This window comes from Paroedura picta, chromosome 18 (assembly GCF_049243985.1).
Source record: "Paroedura picta isolate Pp20150507F chromosome 18, Ppicta_v3.0, whole genome shotgun sequence".
Classification (NCBI taxonomy): domain Eukaryota; kingdom Metazoa; phylum Chordata; class Lepidosauria; order Squamata; family Gekkonidae; genus Paroedura; species Paroedura picta.
Window position 1 is genome coordinate 3,961,280 of NC_135386.1, and position 18,851 is coordinate 3,980,130.

General features: G+C 52.2%; 1 protein-coding gene across 4 annotated transcripts in view; it reads left to right on the forward strand.

The window, feature by feature from the left end:
* The window catches only part of CSK (C-terminal Src kinase), a 38,471-nt gene extending 32,198 nt beyond the window's left edge, over positions 1-6,273 (forward strand). For all 4 annotated transcript variants that reach the window (XM_077317580.1, XM_077317579.1, XM_077317582.1 and 1 more), the window contains exons 6-13: positions 337-430; positions 711-776; positions 1,194-1,293; positions 2,024-2,114; positions 3,329-3,402; positions 3,774-3,969; positions 4,522-4,608; positions 4,806-6,273. In XM_077317580.1, the coding sequence (XP_077173695.1) occupies positions 337-430; positions 711-776; positions 1,194-1,293; positions 2,024-2,114; positions 3,329-3,402; positions 3,774-3,969; positions 4,522-4,608; positions 4,806-4,988 (891 nt within the window). In that variant the 3' untranslated portion in view covers positions 4,989-6,273. The remainder of the gene's footprint in view (positions 1-336; positions 431-710; positions 777-1,193; positions 1,294-2,023; positions 2,115-3,328; positions 3,403-3,773; positions 3,970-4,521; positions 4,609-4,805) is intronic.
* Positions 6,274-18,851: the final 12,578 nt, after the last annotated feature.

Consider the following 18,851-nt stretch of genomic DNA (forward strand, 5'->3'; position numbering starts at 1 on the left):
GCCTCTGCTTGGCAGGCAGAAGGCCCCAGGTTCAATCCCCGGCATCTCCAGTTAAAGGACCAGGCAGGAGGGGATGGGAAAGGCCTTGATCTGGGACCCTGGCTCAGGGGCAGAGCCTCTGCTTGGCAGGCAGAAGGGCCCAGGTTCAATCCCCGGCATCTCCAATTGAAAAACCAGGACATTGGTGATTGGAAAGATCTCTGAGACCCTGGAGAGCTGCTAGGCTTCAAACGCAGCCCCTCCCTTTCCTGCTCCGACCACTGTGTCTCACTGCCTCTCCCACGTCCAGTCAAAACCTTTAACTCCTGAATATGCATTCTCCCTCTTTCTCGGCAGCACTACACCTCGGACGCTGACGGACTCTGCACACGTCTCATCAAGCCCAAAGTCATGGAGGGCACCGTGGCCGCCCAGGACGAATTCTCGCGCAGTAAGTTCCGCACACGACGGCGGTAACGTGCTCGCCTATTTTGGGGAGGGATGCTCGTATTCTGAGGCGTGCTCGCATGCAGCCAGTAAGTCCTGTGCGAGGAATTGGTGGCATGCTCGTATTTTGGAGTGTGCTCGTGTTTTGAGGTGTGCTCATATTCTCCCAGTAAGCTCTGCATGGGGGATTCGGGGTGTGCGTGAATTTGAGGGTGTTCTCGCACTTGGGAACACAGGCCGGCCTCTCTTCCATTGCTCTCCTGTGTGCCTCCGTCCTCTTCCAGGTGGCTGGGCCCTCAACATGAAAGACTTGAAATTGCTACAGGCCATCGGCAAAGGAGAATTTGGGGGTAAGTCGGTCTCTTTGCGGTCGGCTGAATCTCCCTCATCTTTGAGCAGGAAGGGTCGAATTCTGAGTCCTGAATGTGGGAAGGATGGGAGAACCGGGGGGAGGTGAATACGCTTAGATAGAAATTGAAAACCACAATTCCTTCCCGAACTGGGCAGCCCGTCAGTCGCTTTGTGAACAAACCCAGACGGCGAAGGGAAACATAAAAACGGACTTCAGGGGTAGATAAAAGGAATAATTACTGGGTCGGGAAAGGCAATCCAGACGTGAACCCGGAGAGGAAAGTTTAATGAAAATATAATGCACGACTTGTGCAAAGCAGAAGGAGAATCCTGGTCTCGCTGATCTGGTCGGATGCTCAAAGCGGCCCGCTGCTCCGGCTCTCTCAAGTTGATTTTTCTGCGGCTCTTCTTTGCAGATGTGATGCTGGGCGATTATCACGGGAACAAGGTGGCCGTCAAGTGCATTAAGCATGATGCGACAGCTCAGGCCTTCCTGGCAGAAGCCTCAGTAATGACGTAAGTGTCGCGGTGAATTGGGGCCCAGATGGTGCGTTCAGGATACGGGGAAGGCGTCGGGAGAGCAAAGAACTTGGACCGGGTTTTGACTCAAAGACAACCAGAAATGACAGTCGTGTCCCTCAAAGTTCCCTGACAGAAGTCCCAGAATCCCTTGAGGGACGGCGTCATAATTTTCTTCTCCCCTGTGCGGACCCAAAGTGGCTTCTATCTTTCTCCATTTTCTCTTCCCAACAGCAGACTCGAGAACTAGGTTTTGATTCCCCGCTCCCCCACATAAGGCCTCCTGGGTGACCTTGGGCGAGTCCCAGTTCTCTCAGAGTTCTCTCAGCCCCACCAACCCCACGGGGGCTCTCCAGTGGGGAGAGGGAGGGAAAGGCGATTGTAAGCCCCTTTGAGATCCCGTCGGGTACTGAAAAGTGGGGTATAAAACCAACTCTTCTTTGAAGGTCAGGCGAGGCTGAAAGTACATGACTGGCCCAAGGGTGTAGATTTTTTAGACCGCTGCTAATTTGATAGAACTTGTTGAAACACTGAATAATGCAAAGTCCCCATGACGAATCTTGGTTGGTCTCCCTTATAACGCCGGGGTTTTCTCAGGGGCTTTAAAGACCACTTTGTGCCGTCTGTTTTCTGATACCAGTCGGAGACCCTTTATCTTGGGCTGGACTCAGGACAGGACTGGGGACAGTACCTGGTGACTGACCCCCTTTTTAAAATCTCTTTGTAGGCAGCTACGGCACAGTAACCTCGTGCAGATGTTGGGGGTGATTGTGGAAGAGAAAAGCGGTTTATACATTGTCACGGAATACATGGCAAAGGTAAGGAGCGTCGTGGAATCCTTCCCGTTTGTTTTTTCACAAAACATGTTTCCGTCCCACTTTTGTGTACTTGTATGAAGAACATTGTTTACTTGCAAAAGCAAAAGCAGACAAAATGCAGAATGACGAATGGGGTTTAACATTATAATATTTCTTCTCTTCCTTCCTGTCCCAAATATATTTCCCGGCATTTTAAATTGTAAAAGCCCTTTAAATCTGCGATGCCTTATCATCAGCGAGAGGGAATCATTGGCTTGACATTGTCCTAAAATAAAATCTCTTGGGCGAAGGGGGATCGAACTCTCGAAAGTTTATGCCTTGTTCTCGTGGTCTCCTGAGGTGCCACCGAACTTGATTGGGACCGTTCTGTTGCTGGCTGACACAGCCTCCCTCTGAAATGATCTCCAGTAACCCATCAAACCTACACGCTTTCTTGCTCCTTGAATCCCTTTTAAAACACATCAAAACAGGCTGCTGAAGTGTTCCATTGGAGAAAGGAGGCTGTGTGTATCGCAGTTATGGGTTTATCGCTAAGTCAATTACAGCGTCTTTCCCCCCACCTGTCAGTTGAAATGGTCCATCAGATTCTGCTGGGCCGGACCAGGGGTTCTAGTATCACCCAGGGGCCAACCAGTTTCTCTGGAGGGCCAGCAACAGGGCAGAGAGGCCGAGGCCTTCCTAAGGACATCAGGAGAGCCCGGCTGGGTCAGACCAGGGCTCCATCCAGTCCAGCCTCCTGTCTCACACAGGGGCCAGCCAGTTCCTCTGGAGGGCCAGCAGCATGTTGGAGTAGTGGGGGCGATGCTCTGACTTTTGGATGGAATTCTATGGTAGAATTTGTTTCTAATCAGAGTTTTACCCAAAACTCAAGAGTGTTTCCCTTTCACTTCTGGGTGAGATCAGAACATCATGTTCAAATATGGCATTCTTCCAATTTGAGGTAAACTGAGGGGGAGGGTGTTGGGGAGAGGTGGGGTGCATCTGGAAAGCAGGGGACCCCTGTCCAGATCTTTGGAATTGGCAACCCTACATGAATTTGTTGAATCCTATTTTAGACCTGCATGGATGCAGAGTCCAAGACCACAGTGCCACCTTCTGTTGAGAGCATGTCATAGCACCCTTTGGAAGTTCCGTTCCGGCCTGGCCACGCCCTTGTTTGCAGAGCAATCGCTTATGCCGCCAGCGTTTAATTCTCCTTTTCGTTTCGTCTGCAGGGAAGCTTAGTCGATTACCTACGCTCCCGAGGGAGGTCTGTGCTGGGAGCAGATTGCTTGCTAAAGTTCTCCTTGTAAGTACCCAGGCTTGAAACCTCCCCGCTACCTCATTCTTTTCCCCCCCTCCAAATCCAGGTGTGTCAATCTGTCTGGTTGTCAGGTTGGTTCATGCCCCTTTCAGATCAGATGGAGACTTAAAATCTGCCGATGCTGAAATCTGTGGAAACTTGTATCAAGATATTGATTCCCTATGAAGGATAATTTGTATTTTGATTGAAATAGTTCCTTGAGGAAAGAGATTCCTGACAAAGCAGGATCCAGGCACGGTAGAGAGAAGGGTGTCTGCCTGCTCCACTTTCTGCCCACACCAAGGGAAACTGAGGCATGTCCACCCTGGTCCCAGCTGCCCACCCATCCTCTAAAACGGCTGGTTTTCTCCCCACAGAGACGTGTGTGAAGCTATGGCTTACCTGGAAGCCAACAACTTTGTCCACCGGGACCTGGCAGCGAGGAACGTGCTGGTCTCTGAGGACAACATCGCCAAAGTTAGCGATTTCGGGCTGACGAAAGAGGCCTCATCCACCCAGGACACGGGCAAGCTCCCGGTGAAGTGGACCGCCCCGGAAGCACTTAGGGAAAAGGTAAGGAGAGAGAGCTTGGAGCTCTGGGGAATTTTCACTTGAGAAAAGAGGCAAATGTTCTATGTACCGTTTCTACGTTTTCTGTAAACTGCCCTGAGCCTCAGGGGAGGGCGGTTATAAATAATGAATGAATGAATGAATGAATGGATGGATGGATGGATGGATGGATGGATGGATGGATGGATGGATGGATGGATGGATGAGGGGAGATGATAGAGGTTTATAAAATTATGCCTGGGATGGAGAGAGTGGGAGGGCAGTATATAAATATGAATGAATGAATGAATGAATGAATGAATGAATGAATGAATGAATGAATGAGGGAAGATGATAGAGGTTTATAAAATTATGCCTGGGGTGGAGAGAGTGGACTAAGAGAACATTTTCTCCCTCTCCCAGAAAGCTAGAACTCGAGGGCAGCCAGTGAAGCTGACGGGCAGTAGGTTCAGGAAATACCACTTTACACAGAGAGAGGAAAATAAGTCTTTCTCTGGTGCTAGTCGTGGTGACCGAGACGGTCCTTCCCTTCTCTCTTCTGTTCGTCACTTGCAGAAATTTTCCACCAAGTCGGACGTGTGGAGCTTCGGGATCCTTCTCTGGGAAATCTACTCCTTCGGCCGAGTGCCTTATCCAAGAATTGTAAGTGAGGACCACGCGGCACAGCGTTTCTCTGCCCCTTCCTTTCCGGGGCGGCTCCAGGGTCTGCCGGTCTTTGTGGGGTAGAAGGAGGAAGCAGTGGACGGGCTCCAGAGAATCCCACCCCCCTTAGTTCCTGTTTGCAACCCGCCTTCTCTCCCGCCCCCTTAACCTCTCGCTGTGCTTGTCTCCCCCGGCAGCCTCTGAAGGACGTCGTCCCTCGCGTGGAGAAGGGATACAAGATGGACTCCCCCGACGGCTGCCCCCAGATTGTCTACGAGGTGATGAAGAAGTGCTGGCACTTGGACCCCGCCCACCGGCCTTCCTTCCACCAATTACGGGAACAGCTAGAGCATATCAAAGCCGCCGAGCTTTACCAGTGAGGCCGGGGCCGGAGGCGGGGCTTCCTCCGGACACGCCTCCTCCGTCGTCGTGGCTCCTTGCGACTCCGCCTCTCCCCCGCCCCCTCTCGTGCACGTGGGTCGGGGCGGGGCGGGAGGCTGAGAAAGGGACCGAGTGCATCGATTTTGGGTTTTTTAAAAAAAATCAGGAATTGGAACCCGCTACTCTAAAGGACTGTACTTAGATACATATATTGGACTCGCGCATATCCCTGATGTACCTCGGTGGGTGGGCATAGTGGGGGGAGGGGAGGGGAATGTCATTCCTCTTGCCACTGCATTGAGCTGTCTCCTGTATTTCGTCCACCCGAAGGTGCACACGTGAGAACGAATGACAAAATTGTCATTTCATTCCCCACCACCACGGGGGTGTACTCCCCCACCCCCCACCCCTGTAAGAATTCGGTGGGCTCAAGAAGATTTAGGAATATCTTAGTGGCATGTTCTTAGCCTTCCACACACTGTCCCACGCCAGTTCCTCTTCGTGGATCGGGAGTCCCCACATTCACTTCCCTCCTTCCTTCCAGCTTCCGTTTTCCCCCTTGGACCGGACTTTTGTTCCTGAAGAGAGAAAGCAAAAAGACTTTCAAATGTCATAGGAAGGAAGGAAGGAAGGAAGGAAGGAAGGAAGGAAGGAAGGAAGGAAGGAAGGAAGGAAGGAAGGAAGGAAGGAAGGAAGGAAAGGAAGAGGTTGGGGGAAGATTTGGGAAGATTTGGGGGATTTTCTCCACCCCTCTTGGTACTTCCGCAGTTCAGGAAACTCTCCATTTACCAAACCAGTATCTTCTTTTCTCCTCTTTCCCCCCCGGTTTTTACTTCGTTCCAGGTATTTTTTTTAATTGTTATTATTATTTTGTTTTCTTGTTTTCCAACCACACCGGAAAGGAAACAAACAAACAAAAAAAAGAAATCAGCTTGTCTGCTGGGTTTTACTAAAGTTACAAATCTTATTTTTTAATGTAATAATGAAAAAAGGTTTAAAAAAAAAAGAGGGATGAAGAAATCCGCACGTACACACACCGACACGGAGGTGGGAAAAAAAAAAACGCTGAAGCCTTAGCGTGCTTGCCCTGCTGAGGGCATTTCTCGAGCTGTCAACGCGGCCCCCGGATTGACTGTTTTTGGATTGTTTCTGTTGCTTACGACAGTGTTTGCATGCCCATCTCCAGAGGCCTGTTCCCGGGCCTGTCTTGTGCTTTTATGCTCATGTAACGCTGCCGACCGTGAGATTAAACTGTAATAATAAAAAGAAACCATTCCATACGAACACCGGAGCGCCTGCCTTGTGTGTCGTCTTTCCCCCTCCCCGTAGCAGGGAAGCGGAGAAACCAAATGGACAAAGAATCTGAGGTTTGGAGTTCGATCTCGCCCCAGAGTTTTTCCCAGAATCCCCTCTTGCTTTCCCAGCATCCTAAGCGTGGCTCCCCCATTTACCTTGAAGAAGAAGGGTTTGTCCTTACCTGCGAGGAGTCTCAAAGCGTTTTACAATCGCCGTCCCTTCCTCTCCCCAAAGCAGATGCCCTGTGAAGGAGGTGGGGCTGAGAGAGCTCTGACAGAACTAGACTGTGAGGCCACCTCTAAGAGAACTGTGACTGGCCCAAGATCATCTAACTGGCTGCAATGGAGAAGGGGCGGGGAATCAAGCTTGGCTCTCCGGATTAAAGTCCGCCGCTGTTAGCCACGACCCCAAAATGGGTATTGGGCTCAAATCTCACTGTTCTGATCCAGTGGTGGATCAAATCCAGGGGTTTGCCTGAGCCTTTAGGGAAGGCAGGCAGACAAATATAATAAATAAATGTATCCTGCCAGGATGCCAACCTGCAGGAGGTCCCTCGCCCAACAACAGTACACAGGGAAGATACAGACAGCCCAAACAATTCCTGGGTTTATATTAATTCCCGTCGAACGTGGATTAATAGGTTTGGACAGATCGATTTGCATTGGTGCTGGTATTATCCACGAATATATCACTGGCCTTACGTGCCCAGCGGATTTTTGTTTTGGTTTTTGGAAACTCCAGGTAGGGCCTGGAGCTCCCTGGAGATTTTCACAGAGATCAGTTCTGGAGAAAACGGTCACTTTGGAAGGTACATTTTAGGACCTGTTACCTTTTCACAGTTCTTCCCCTCCCCAAACCCCACTATTTGGGCTCTGCCTTCCAAATCTCCAACAGCTGGTAATCCTAATTTCTAGTCAATATTTTCCCAGAAGGGAGGCGATATTCTGCTCACTGCCACTAGGTGGCTCTCTGCGTCCATGTTACAAGGCCCGTCCCTTCCTTCCGCCTCCATGGGTGAACAAAATAGCCCCTTTCTCCTCATTGGTCCCGAGCAGCTCCAACCTGATGCCAAAGACGTGTTTTGATCCCTCGGTTCCTCCCTGGCCCCAGCCTAATGGACCTGTGGAACTCACTGCTGCAGGATTTAGCTTTGGCTGGCTAGGCTCTACACAGATTTGCAACAGACAGGGCCCACTGGCTGTTTTTAGCCGTCTGTTTATCTGTTCTTTTTCCATTTCGCCCTTCCCTGAAGGCCCAGGGCAGATCCCATGGAGTCAAAACCTGCAGTGCATATAAATATGCATACCTGTTTAATTAAAATGCAAATACTTAGTTAAACTAGGGCAGCTCTGTGGAGACCCTTCGCCCTCCCAATTGGATCTGGATTGAAATTTACTTGCCGCACATGTCGGGAGGATGCATTTGGAAGTAGGTCTTCCTGTTCTGCGCTGGGCAATCCAGGTGCAAAAAGGAAGTGGAGATTTGTTTACTCTCGTCCAGCCTTCCCATAACTGGTTCCGGTTGGTCTCTGCTTAGCTTCTCCCAAGCGAGGGGCTTTCAAGGCCATGGCCTTCCTCTGTAGAGCCTTCCTTGGTGGCCTCCCATCCGAACACTGAACCTGCTTAGCTGTAGACCAGGGGTGGTCAACCTGTGGTCCTCCAGATGTCCATGGACTACAATTCCCATGAGCCCCTGCCAGCAAACACCGGCAGGGGCTCATGGGAATTGTAGTCCACGGACATCTGGAGGACCACAGGTTGACTACCCCTGCTGCAGACTACCCTGCATCCCCTCTATTTTTCCCCTCCCCACCCCGAAGCTCTGCTTCTGGGTCCCTCCGCAGCCCCTTCAGTCACGGCTGCGCTGGATTCTGGGGCAGGATTGATTCTAGGGGGCTCGCGTGACCGACAACGTTCGCGGAATCCCTCTTCATCCGGGTCATCCGAGGCCCTTCGGCATCCGTGCGTTAATGAGATTTGCAATATGGCCCCTTGGTTTCCCAGCCAGCTTGTCAGCGTTGGCAGGCGACAGGCTTCCGCCGTAAAAATTCATCATGTACTACAAATCGATGCGTAGATTCTGAGATCCGATGAGAACAGGCTATCGTGGCCCGTCCCGGGCGTGGCAAGCAGGTATTTGGATATTTACGAACAGAAAAAAATCTGGGCAAGTAAATCGGCTCGACAGTGGATTCACCCAGTACCTAAGAGTCCCAGTACGAAGCAGGTTGAAAAAGGGGGCTGGACCAGATTCGTACAATGTTTCCAGCATCTCCAAGGGATGGAGATTCCTAATTCACCATTTTTAAGAACATCAGGAGAGCCCTGCTGGATCAGACCAGGGGTCCATCCGGTCCAGCCTCCTGCCTCACCCAGGGGCCAGCTGGTTCCTCTGGAGGGCCAACAACAGGGCAGAGAGGCCGAGGCCTTCCTCTGATGAAGCCTCCTGGCTTTGGGATTCAGAAGATTCATGCCTATTGGATGAGCGTCCTTCCGGGGGGACTCCAGGCCCCACCTGGAGGCTGGCATCTGTAAAGTGTGCCTAGATTGGGGCCTGTGCCATCAGGGGTCTCCTCCAGCAGTGCGGGGGCTTCCTTCTGCCCATGCTGGGGGAAATCATCCCCAGACAGGTCTCAGCCTGTCTCAGTTCCACTCTCCAGCCACACCTTGTCCACAACAACGTCACGAGCTTCTTCCCAGCGCTTTCTTCTCTCCCCCCTTCCCACCCCAAATCTCTAGAACTTAAATCTCCATGTGGAATAGGCCTCGGGGCCTCTCTTGCACATACGCACGGCGACCCGTGCATGCTCACCCCCTCACGGCCTCCCCTTCGCACCTCCTGATTGCCGAGGTAGATTTGGAGCATCTATTTCGAGACGGCTTTTGTGTTTTCCTGGGTTGGTTAAGAGCAGCGGCTTCGAATCCAATTCCCCGCTCCTCCTCTGCATGCAGCCAGCTGGGTGACCTTGGGCCAGTCCCTGTTCTCTTGGAGCTCTCTCAGCCCCGCCTGCCTCACAGGGTGCCTGTTGTGGGGAGAGGAAAGGGAAGGCGATGGGAAGCTGCTTTGAGACTCCTTCGGGGAGAGAAAAGCAACACATAAGAACCAACTCGTTTGCTTCTTCCTCAGTCCTCGGGGTGCGTTTCGGGGGCCATACCTTGTGGGGATCTATTTTGTGATAGCAGCGGGTAATAAATCGAAATAAATAAATAAATATTAAAACCGACACCCCTCCTTGCGTGTGGGCCCGTCTCCTCCTCCCTCTAGGGAACGCTGGCCATTTGGCAGCTGAATCTGCACGCCTCTCTTCACCCCGTGACCGGTAGATATTGCCTTCCCTGAATCCTCTCTCCTTTTTCCTCTGCAATTTTCTCAGCCGGCCATGTGGGCGTGTTTCGCCGTGTTATCGCGTGTTTGCTGGACCTCTTCAACCCCCCTGAATAAAACACATCCCAGTTTTACGTCTGACTGCTTTGTTTTGAGCTTCGCGAAGGGAATGACCCCTGCGCACGTTGGTGGAGATCCTGAGATACCCCCTCTCACAACGCTAGACTCCCCAAGCTAATTTTAGGAGGCCACCTATGGCAGGGCTCTCCAGATGTCTGTGGACTACAGTTCCCATGAGCCCCTGCCTGCACATTGGAATTGTAGCCCACGGACACCTGGAGAACAGCAGTTTGGCCACCCCTGACCTGCTGGGACGCAGGCAACAGGAGCCATGATCTTTGTCGCAAAAAGAGGGACAACCCTGACAATCGCTCACTTCCATTTCTGAAATATTGGACCACACAGAGATCCTGTTTACCCCTCTACACGTCTCCATAGTTACCACCATAATGTAGGAAGGGAAGTCACAGGTTTGCAAAGAAAACAGGTCTAAACATGTTCTTGTGAGCCACGAGCGTGGGATGTTCTTCAACAGGTTTGCAAATATTTTTCTCTGCTTCCCAAGTCGCTGTGGCCATCACGGATGAAGGAGACAAGACGTGTGAGGCTAGGGTTGCTAACCTCCAGCTGGCACCTGGAGTTCTCGACCGCCGGCTTGGTGTCGGGGTGGAGAGCAGCGGCTTCTGCTCTGGAGAACTGGGTTGGATTCCCCACTCCTCCTCCGCATGCAGCCAGCTGGGTGACCTTGGGCCAGTCCCTGTTCTCTCGGAGCTCTCTCAGCCCCACCTACCTCCCAGGGTGTCTGTTGTGGGGGGAGGAAGGGAAGGCGATTGGAAGCCGCTTTGAGACGCATGAGGCCTGCTGGGTGACCTTGGGGCAGTCCCAGTTCTCTCGGAGCTCTCTTAGCCCCACCTACCTCCCAGGGTGTCTGTTGTGGGGAGAGGAAGGGAAGGCGATTGGAAGCCGCTTTGAGACACATGAGGCCTGCTGGGTGACCTTGGGCCAGTCCCAGTTCTCTCGGAGCTCTCTCAGCCCCACCTACCTCCCAGGGTGTCTGTTGTGGGGAGAGGAAGGGAAGGCGATTGGAAGCCGCTTTGAGACACATGAGGCCTGCTGGGTGACCTTGGGCCAGTCCCAGTTCTCTCGGAGCTCTCTCCACCTCACCTACCTCCCAGGGTGTTCGTTGTGGGGGGAGGAAGGGCCGGCCAACCCAGTACGAATGTTTTAAAGCAGCGAACCTGATTGCTGGGGGGAAACGACAGAAGGGGATGTATTTGGCAATGGCATATTAGAAAAAAATGGAACATCAGGGAGAAGGGAAATTATGCGCAATACAGAGTTTGGGTCCTGACAGATTTGCGAAAAAAACGCCTTAAGCCAAAGCTACGCAGTCACCTCTCTACAATCCCTTTCCGGCATACATACCACTGACATCTTCTGCTTTAGCAAATGACCCACGGAGGCCGAAATCTGTAGCAGGAAACTGGGATGGAGAGAGGGGGGTGCTTCTTCTCCCTGTCCTTTCTGGTTATTTGTCAGGCTTTTCTCCCCCACAATTCCCCCCACCATCTCCCCCCCACCCCAAATGACCGCCTCTCTTCACCTCCCCCTACCCCTATATTTTCATTGCTCCCTACCCGCAGTCTCCTAAGCGGCTTTGCTCCAGGAGGGATTACGAAGATTAAAATAATTTACAGTCAAAGCCGCGCAAATGATGCTTGAAATGTTTGAAGACACAGAACCTCTGGCAAGTCGCTTCACCCCTTTCGGGATAAAAATAAGCCGAGCTCCTTCTCCTCGCGTGTCACCTGCTCCTTCTTTCTCCCGGCGCCATTTCCAAAGTATTTTCGTCTCTGTCCTGCTTGGTGCTAATCTTTCCACTTTCTCGCAGGTAAAAAAAGGAAGACGTGTCAGCCGTGGGGAGGGAAGAGAAGATTTCGGTACAAAAGGCCTGGACGTGCCCTTTGGAAGAGTCAGATTTGGATTTTAGGACTTCTTCCTTTATTTAAGGAAAAAAAAACACAACTCAATGGAATGAGAAATGCCAGTAAAAATGGCAAGTTAGGGTAGATCCACAACACCCTTCCCAGAAAAGGAAGCAGAGGGGCACATGGAGAAAATGAAGAAACGGGAAAAGCTTCATTAATTTCTCCGTTGGGTTAGAGACCCTCCAATGGGGGGGGTGTCTCTGGGTCATCACCACCACCGCCATTTGGGCGTTGTGCAGGATTGCCTGCTGGGAGGGCCAGGACTCTCTGCTGCCCCTTCCAATCCCAAGGCCTTGCCTCTGTGTCTCCCACAGCTCAGCATGGGAGCAATATGGGGACAATTTACTGCAGGGTCCAACCCCCCTCAGGTCCTGGCCCAAGGTCACCCAGCAAGCTGTATGTGGAGGAGGAATGGGGAATAAAACCCGGTTATCCAGATGAGAGGCTACTGTTCTTAACCACCACGCTGGCTCTTCCACCACTGGTGTGGTAAAAGCAGGAGAGAAGAAGCAGAAAAAGAAGAAGCAGAAGGAGAAGGAGAAGAAGAAGCAGAAAAAAAGAAGAAGCAGAAAAAGAAGAAGAAACAGAAAAAGAAGCAGAAGGAGAAGAAGCAGCAGCAGCAGAAGGAGAGAAGAAGCAGAAAAAAGAAGAAGCAGGAGGAGAAGAAGAAGAAACAATAGGAGAACCAGATGGAGGCCTAGCAGCAGGAGAAGCAGAAGAAGCAGAAAGAGAAGCAGCAGCAAAAGGAGAAACAGAAGAAGAAGAAGAAGGAGAGAAGAAGGAGAAGCAGCAGCAGAAGGAGAACCAGATGGAGAAGCAACAGCAGAAGCAGCAGAAGCAGCAGCAGCAAAAGGAGAAGCAGCAGAAGGACATTTGGGGGGGGGGTGAACATTCATTCACAGGGTCACCGTAAGTCAGAAGTGGCTTGACAGCACTGAACACACACGACCACAACTGCCTCTTCTCTTCTAGGTGCATCGAAGGACGGGACTTTGTCTCACTCCGTTTCCAAGCAGGGAAGCACCAGGGATCCAACCCACCCGGGTAGGGACTGCCAGCTTGAAGCGGTACGAAAACCTGCAATCTCGCTTTAATTGTAGGCCGGGATGGGACGCCAAGCCATGAGTCTGCACCGTGACAGCTACCCTCCCGCCGGCAGCAGTCTGCACAATACAGTAAGCCACATTTGCAGACAAGTATGCTCGACGCCTCCCAGGTAATGAGGATGAATTAATCCTCGAGACGCGAGGCTGTCTCATTCCCCCCCCCCGGAGAGGGGGGAGAATTGGAGCTCTAAGACCTTCTGTTCGAATGGAGTGTTTGCTTCCCTCCCAGGCTTAGCCCGGAAGTCTAAGACTTGAGTTTGGATTTGACAGCAGCTTTTTATCCGGATTAAGTCATCTCGCTGCATTTCAGAGGAGGAGCCCCTCTCAGCAGATTGGAGGTGTCGGTCTGGAAAACCAGAGGGACGGAAAAAGACTTCTGCTCGGCTGCAGGGTTGGCGGCTTCAAGATGTGTCCCCAACTTGTTTTAAGGCCTTCCCGAAATCTTCGCAACTCAGACCACTGGTGCGGAAGGAGGAGGAGGAGGAGGAAGAAGAATTAGAAGAAGAGTTAGAAGAAGAAGAAGAAGAAGAAGAAGAAGAAGAAGAGTTAGAAGAAGAAGAAGAAGAAGAAGAAGAAGAAGAAGAAGAAGAAGAAGAAGAAGAAGACGAAGAAGACGAAGAAGACGAAGAAGACGAAGAAGACGAAGAAGAAGAAGAAGCTATTCTCGACCCTAAGGAATCTCAGTGTGACTTACAATCACCTTCCCTTCCTCTCCTCATAATGGACACCTTGTGAGGCAGATGGGGCTGGGAGAGCTCTGAGAGAGCTGTGCCTGGCCCAAGGTCACTTAGCAAGCTTCAATGGCAGAAGGAGAGCGGAGAATCAAACCCGGTACTCACCACACTAGTTTGTTGAGGGTCCCAGGTCAAGGTCTTTCCCACCCCCTCCTGCCTGGTCGTCTCAACTGGAGATGCCGGGGATTGAACTTGGGTCTCCAGCCAAGGCCTTCCCCATCTGGTTTCGTTTTTTAAAGACTGGATCTGGTGATAATAAATGGTTAGAGATTAAAAGAAGAAAGAGGATCTTTTTTGTTATCATTATGCTTTAAGTTTTGAATGAGTAAGTAGTTTTATTATAAATATATATTAGTTTCGACTAATGGCTGGCTTTATCTGCTCAAATCTCAAACATTCAATGGATGTCTTTCTGCTTTGTCTTTTGTCTTTACCCTCCCTTCTTATCGATCTTTCTCTCCCGCAAAGTTTCATCATTTCGTTTTAAATTATTCGATTCAAAAAGTGTAATCAGAGCGAGCGACTGGCACAGCCTGTATCTCCACTTCCCGCGGGCGCCCCCGGACCACCTGCTCCACCTGGGTACTTTATAAATAAACCGAGCCTTGCGAAAACACCAGAAGTCTCCAGCCCTTTCTTTCTTTCTCTCCTCCGAAGGAGACGGCGACTGGGGAAGGCTGTTCAGAAATCGCCAGTGTTTTGTGGAGGGAGGGCGGAAAAGGCAACCACTGTCCGGGTTAGCTTCCCGAATGCCCTCGCTTGGAACTGGCTTGGTCTCACCTGAAACTGGCTCCACCGGAGATAGAATTAGCATTCTGATTTTTTTTTCCTGTTGTGGTTCAAACTCTGTAAAGGTGCCTTTCCGTGCAACTTGAGACCCACAGGATAGAGCACAACCCAAAAAAACAATATTAGACGCACACGCGTATTTCCCTCCAAGACGTGAAGAAGAAGAAGAAGAAGAAGAAGAAGAAGAGGAGGAGGAGGAGGAGGAGGAGGAGGAGGAGGAAGAAAAGTTGGTGATTATATGCCGCTTTTCTCTACCTGAAGGAGTCTCAAAGCGGCTTACATTTGCCTTCCCTTTCCTCTCCCCACAACAGACACCCTGTGAGGTGGGTGAGGCTGAGAGAGCTCTGATATTACTGAAGAAGAAGAGTTGGTTCTTATATGCTGCTTTTCTCTACCTGAAGGAGTCTCAAAGCGGCTGACATTCGCCTTCCCTTTCCCCACAACAGACACCCTGTGAGGTGGGGTGAGGCTGAGAGAGCCCCGATACTCCTGCTCGGCCAGAACAGCTTTATCAGAGCTGTGACTAGCCCAAGGTCAACCAGCTGGCTGCAAGTGAGGGAGCGAGGAATCAAACCCGGCTTGCCAGATTAGAAGTCTGCCCTCCTAACCTCTACACTAAGCTGTTGGCTGGCCTTCGCCTGCTTTTGCATAGCCATCCTTGGTGGTCTCCCATCCAAACACGGACCAGGGACAGCCCTGCTTAGCTTCTGAGAACTGACCGGATGAGGCTAGCCTGACCGGATGCGGCTAGCCTTGATAATCCAGGTCAAGGGAAGAAACATACAGAGGTGGTCAGCCATTGCCCGCCTCTGCGTAGCCGCCCTTGTGGTCTCCCATCCAAATAAAAAGCAGGGCAGACTCTGTGACCCTTCAGGCTTTGTTAGGGGCCGTTGAGTCCCATCTGTTCGGGGGGAAAAACACCTTGCTGTCCCCCACCGACGTGTTCCCTCAAACAAGCCAACCATTTTCTCCAGAAAAAGGCACAGAAAGAATATTTCCAGCTTCCGGCTGCTTGTATCCCTTAATATAACGGGTCAGACGCGGATTTCCAATTCATTTCTTCCAAGTTAGGGCCGAGAGCTTAAGTGTGAGTCATAACTTCTTCAAGGAGATGCCTCCCCAGGAGGAGGAAGAAAAGGCACAAATTTGCACCTGGCATTCACCTGTTTGGAGCCGAAAGAAATACGGGGGGGGGGGAGGGGGAGGGGGGCTGACGTTACAATTGTGAAAAGCCCCGAGGAAAGGAATATATGCAAAGAAAGAAACGCTGAATTTCACACCCCTCCGAATGGCGCATTGGACGCCAAAAATACCAGGCTGCTTTTTGTAACGTCGAATGTTAATCTGTTCTTTAGTTAAAAAAAAAAAAAGACTTCAGAAATAAAAACGTCGTGAGATGGCTTTTAAAACCAGAAGTCACGCAGTGCAGGAGGCAGATTTCTGAGCCCTCCAGAGCTCTTTCTCAGGCCGGATATAAGAGCAAAAAGGAAAGAGCCGTGCAGGGAGGATTGGGGGCTCAGGGGCAGAGCCTCTGCTTGGCAGGCAGGAGGTCCCCGGTTCAATCCCCGGCATCTCCAGTTAAAGGACCAGGCAGGAGGGGATGGGGAAGGCCTTGATCTGGGACCCTGGCTCAGGGGCAGAGCCTCTGCTTGGCAGGCAGGAGGTCCCAGGTTCAATCCCCGGCATCTCCAGTTAAAGGACCAGGCAGGAGGGGATGGGGAAGGCCTTGATCTGGGACCCTGGTTCAGGGGCAGAGCCTCTGCTTGGCAGGCAGAAGGTCCCAGGTTCAATCCCCGGCATCTCCAGTTAAAGGGCCAGGCAGGAGGGGATGGGGAAGGCCTTGATCTGGGACCCTGGCTCAGGGGCAGAGCCTCTGCTTGGCAGGCAGGAGGTCCCAGGTTCAATCCCCGGCATCTCCAGTTAAAGGGCCAGGCAGGAGGGGATGGGGAAGGCCTTGATCTGGGACCCTGGCCCAGGGGCAGAGCCTCTGCTTGGCAGGCAGGAGGTCCCAGGTTCAATCCCCGTCATCAAGAGCTCTGTCTGTTGAGTAGAATAGGACCCTCACAGATTTAGAGACCGGCTCTGCCATTCCCCGGGGCGTAATCCTTCCTCCTGCTCCTCGTTGTTTACCGAAAGCTCTCCCTTTCCTGACAGATGCCACCCTTAGCCACGGGCATCCCTTTGACCAGCTTTTACGCCCCCGCTGCCGTTTCCCGAGAAGGAATTCATTTCACCACAGCAGCTGCCTCCCTGTGCCTGGCTCCCGCTCTTCCTCTCCCTGGGCCATGTGGTCCAAACCTCCCTCTCTGGCTTGTTCTCTCCGAAGCCTCCGGGGATCTTTCAGAGCCTGCCAGGGCCGGGCTGTCCAAAGGAGGCGCACGCCCTTTGGCCCCGTGAAAGCAGGGACAGCCTCACGCAACCCCACAAGCCCACCTACACCACAGCCCAGAAGATCCATGTGCTCTCAAGGATCGTCCGGGGGGGAGGGGGAGGAGAGCACGCATGCACGCCAAGTGACTCAAATGTGCCAAGGCAGACGTGGAACCGAGCCGTGTAAACAGGCACATGAGGGAGACATGTGCCACCGAAACGCCCCGCGGCGGGGAGAGACAGACCCCCTGCACATGTGCACCGATGCGCATGCCCTCCCTCCCGAGATTCTCCCCCATGGGGGACTCTCTCCGGAGCTGTCTGGTTTCCCTTGAAACTCAGGGAGGGAGGTCAAAGCGCCCTACCGGGGAACAGGCATGTCTCTGCGCATCATTGTAGAAGCAAGCACTGTGGGGGAGGAGGGGGGTGGGTTCCATGCGCCGTGCGCTCATGCCGGAACGGCTCCGGAGTTCGGCCACCGGGGAGATGCAACAGAAGGCTCTCTGCCAGGCCTTAATGAGATGTCCGCCTGCCTTCTCTGGCTTGTCATTAGGCCCACAGATTACAAATGTGAGCCCCCGTGCAATTGGGCACGCAGTGCGCCCTCTTGCTCTGCTCATTCATAACTAGGGCGAAGCCTCAGCGAACAATCAGGGGGTGGGGTCCTGGAGGAGGAGGAAGGGTCCTTCTGGTTTTATGAATGACCAGGAAAGCCCACCGCGGCTTCCAAAGACGGAGAGATCTCCCCAGGAACACCGGCCCTCTCCACGAAGGCCGAAGCTGTGGGGAACTTTTTGCAGTGCCGTGGCTCTTGGGGGTAAAGGAGGAGGAGTCGGAGGAGGAGGAAGAAGAGCTAGCTTTTTATAGGGCGGGGAGCGTCCTGTATAGTGCAGGGGGTTGGACTAGATGACCCTGGAGGCCCCTTCCAACTCTGTGATTCTAAGATTCTATACCCTTGCTTCTTACTACCCGAAGGAGCCCCAAAGTGGCTTACAAACACTTTCCCCTTCCTCTCCCCATAACAGACACCTTGCGAGGTAGGCAGGCCTGGGAGAGCTCCGAGAGAACGGGGGCTGGCCCAAGGTCACGCAGCGGGCCTTACAGTCGCCTTCCCTTCTTCTCCTGTGGGGAGGGCAGGAATGCTTCAAGGACATGGCCTGCATGCGTTCCCCGGATCATGGCCTTACGTTATGACTTCTTAAGCGTCTTCAGAAGCTTACCCCTCATTCTTCAGCTTTTCCTCCTACAAAACTAAATAGACTTTTTAAAATGTTTTTTAAAAAAATCCCCGCACAACATGTTTTGGGTCCCAACGAACCAGTCTACGGCTGCAATCTCTTGCACAGCCGTCTGGGAGTGAGTCCTACTGAATGCTCCGGGATTCGAACTCTGTACAAACATGCGCAGGCTCGGCCTGCCAAGAGCCCCTGTTCCAGGCGTGCAAAACACACCGATCCCCACGCAGGATCCGTCCCTGGGGCCTCCGCAGCGCGTTTGGTGCAAGGACGTCCATGGCTCTGCTGAAGTTTCATTCGAGGAAGCATATTGTCAAGGGGGCCGATGATTCGATCTGAAGGCCTCTCTGCCTCCACGGAGGGGGGGCACCCAGCCTGTCTCTTTGAGGCGCACTGATTTTTCAGAGCTGTTTGCTCGGTGCATGTGCGGATTTCCCCCTCCCTTCTCTTTACTGAAAGATCTTGACCCTCCTCTTCTCCCCGACAGCGTCCCAGAGCAGCTTGCAATGTCATTCTCCCACCTCCATTTTTCCCTGCGACACCCCTGTGAGGTAGGCTAGGCCGAACATGAAGGGAGAGGCTGGCTCAAAGTCACTCTTCCGCGGCAGAGTGTCAATTTGAACCTGTAAGACGCTCTTGAGCTTCCTCCGGGAAGTGAAAAGCGGGGTATAAAAACCTCTTCAAACGTGGAGTGTTTACATCCATATTATTATTGCAGGAAATGTTTAGCATATTATTGGCATTGGGCGTTTCCTTGTATTTTGGCAATTGCTTACAGGTGATGTTTTGGAAGGGGTTTTTTATTTTTTTCCTTGCAGATTAACAAGGGTCAAAGGGCGGGGGGGGTGTCTGCGTGTGTGCGTGTGATTCTACTCCAGTAAACAATTTAATCCTTTGGGAAACGGGGAACGGGAAAAAGAAGGAGGCGGAGCTCAGGAGAGCGGAGGGGGCCAGAGCGGT